This window comes from Dasypus novemcinctus, chromosome 21 (assembly GCF_030445035.2).
Source record: "Dasypus novemcinctus isolate mDasNov1 chromosome 21, mDasNov1.1.hap2, whole genome shotgun sequence".
NCBI classification, from domain to species: Eukaryota; Metazoa; Chordata; class Mammalia; order Cingulata; family Dasypodidae; genus Dasypus; species Dasypus novemcinctus.
In genome coordinates, this window is record NC_080693.1 from 30,063,788 (window position 1) to 30,065,628 (window position 1,841).

The 1,841-nt window shown below is 43.1% G+C and overlaps 1 protein-coding gene across 1 annotated transcript; it reads left to right on the forward strand.

The window, feature by feature from the left end:
• The first annotated feature begins 319 nt into the window (after positions 1-319).
• On the forward strand, positions 320-1,282 carry LOC101420392 (olfactory receptor 3A2-like). The gene has a single exon (XM_004463574.2). The coding sequence runs from the start codon at positions 320-322 to the stop codon at positions 1,280-1,282; it is 963 nt and encodes a 320-aa protein (XP_004463631.2).
• Positions 1,283-1,841: the final 559 nt, after the last annotated feature.

The following is a 1,841-nucleotide window of genomic DNA, read 5'->3' on the forward strand; positions in this document are numbered from 1 at the left end:
AGGAGAAAATCCATCTTAATATTTCTTCATTCAAAGAGGAACACTGCTTTTATCTTATCATATGTTCCCAAGTATTCTGATCCATTCATCTAGCAGAAGTTGGTAGGAACAAGGTGGTGGTGGCATTGGGAATCTCTATTGAAAACAGTGTAAAGGCATTGAGGTGATGGAGGAGGCCCAGGAGAGAGGTGTGGTATGAGAAGTGCAAAAGTCTTCACCTGAGCAGCTTGGAGTTTGCCATGGGGCTTGGCTCAGAGAAAATGTAAACATATATGTTGATTAAATAAATGGAGTGGATTGATGCCTCTTTTTTTTGGACATGTTCTTGCAGGGATACATGGAGCCAAAAGACAGTAACAGCACATCTGTTTCTGAATTCATTCTTCTGGGACTAGGAGAAACAGAAAAGTTACAATCTGTGGTTTTTATTCTCTTCCTCTTGGCCTACATGGTCACAATTGGGGGCAACCTTGGAATCCTGGCAGCCATCTTGTTGGAGCCCAAACTCCACACCCCCATGTACTTCTTTCTTGGGAATCTATCCTTGCTGGATGCTGGATGTATCACTGTCACTGTTCCTTCAATGTTAGGTCGGCTCCTGTCCCACAAGCTTGCAATTTCCTATGATGCTTGCATCTCCCAACTCTTCTTCTTTCACCTCCTGGCTGGGACAGACTGCTTCCTGCTGACAGCCATGGCCTATGACCGATTCCTGGCCATCTGCCGGCCCCTCACCTACAGCACCCGCATGAGCCAGGCAGTCCAGAGGATACTAGTGGTGGTGTGCTGGGCTTGTGCCCTCACCAATGCACTGACACACACTATTGCCCTAAATACCCTCAACTTCTGTGGTCCCAATGAGGTCAATCACTTCTACTGTGACCTCCCACAGCTCTTCCAGCTCTCCTGCTCCAGCACGAAACTCAATGAGCTTCTGCTCTTTGGTGTGGGTTTCATAATGACAGGTGCCCCTGTGGTTCTCATCATTACCTCTTACATTCATGTAGTAGCTACTGTTCTACAAATGCACTCAGTAGAGGGCAGGAAAAAGGCCTTCTCTACATGTGGCTCACACCTCACTGTGGTTTGTCTATTCTATGGAACAGGTATCTTCAACTATATGCGCCTGGGATCAGAGGAGGCTTCAGACAAAGATAAAGGGGTTGGGGTTTTCAACACTATTATCAACCCCATGTTGAACCCACTCATTTACAGTCTCAGGAACTCTGATGTCCAGCAAGCCCTGAGGCGGGTAATTGTGGGGCGATGGTTACTAAGATGAGGGGTGATAGTATCTCTACTTTCCTACATTTCTGGCTAAGAAATTGTCATATGAGGTCAAGGACCACAAAAATTGGTCCATAACCACCTTTCTACATGCTGTGCCAGATGACTGGGTTTATGTGTTTGTCCTACAAGGAGAGCCCTACCTAGTTCATTCATTCATTATTTCTTTCCATAAATTTTATTGATTTACTTCTGTGACTCAGACACCTTTCTAGTGCACCAGCCCTAGGGCTGTGTACAAAACAGACAAAAGTCTCTGTACTCATACCAGTCCCATTGTAATATAGGAAGACAAATAAACTCTTGGCAATCTGGAAAAGATACTGTAATTTGATTTTGAAGGTAGTTACACTAGTGTATATATTTGCCAAAACAAATCAAAGTATATATTTAAATGGGTTCTATTTATTGTGTGTAAATTATGCTTAATAAAACTGATAAAAGATTATGTACAACATGATATAATTTGCATAAATTCCCCCAAATGGCAAACATCACCAATACACATATTTTAGGATTATAGATTGTCTTAGCTTACCAGGGCTACTATGACA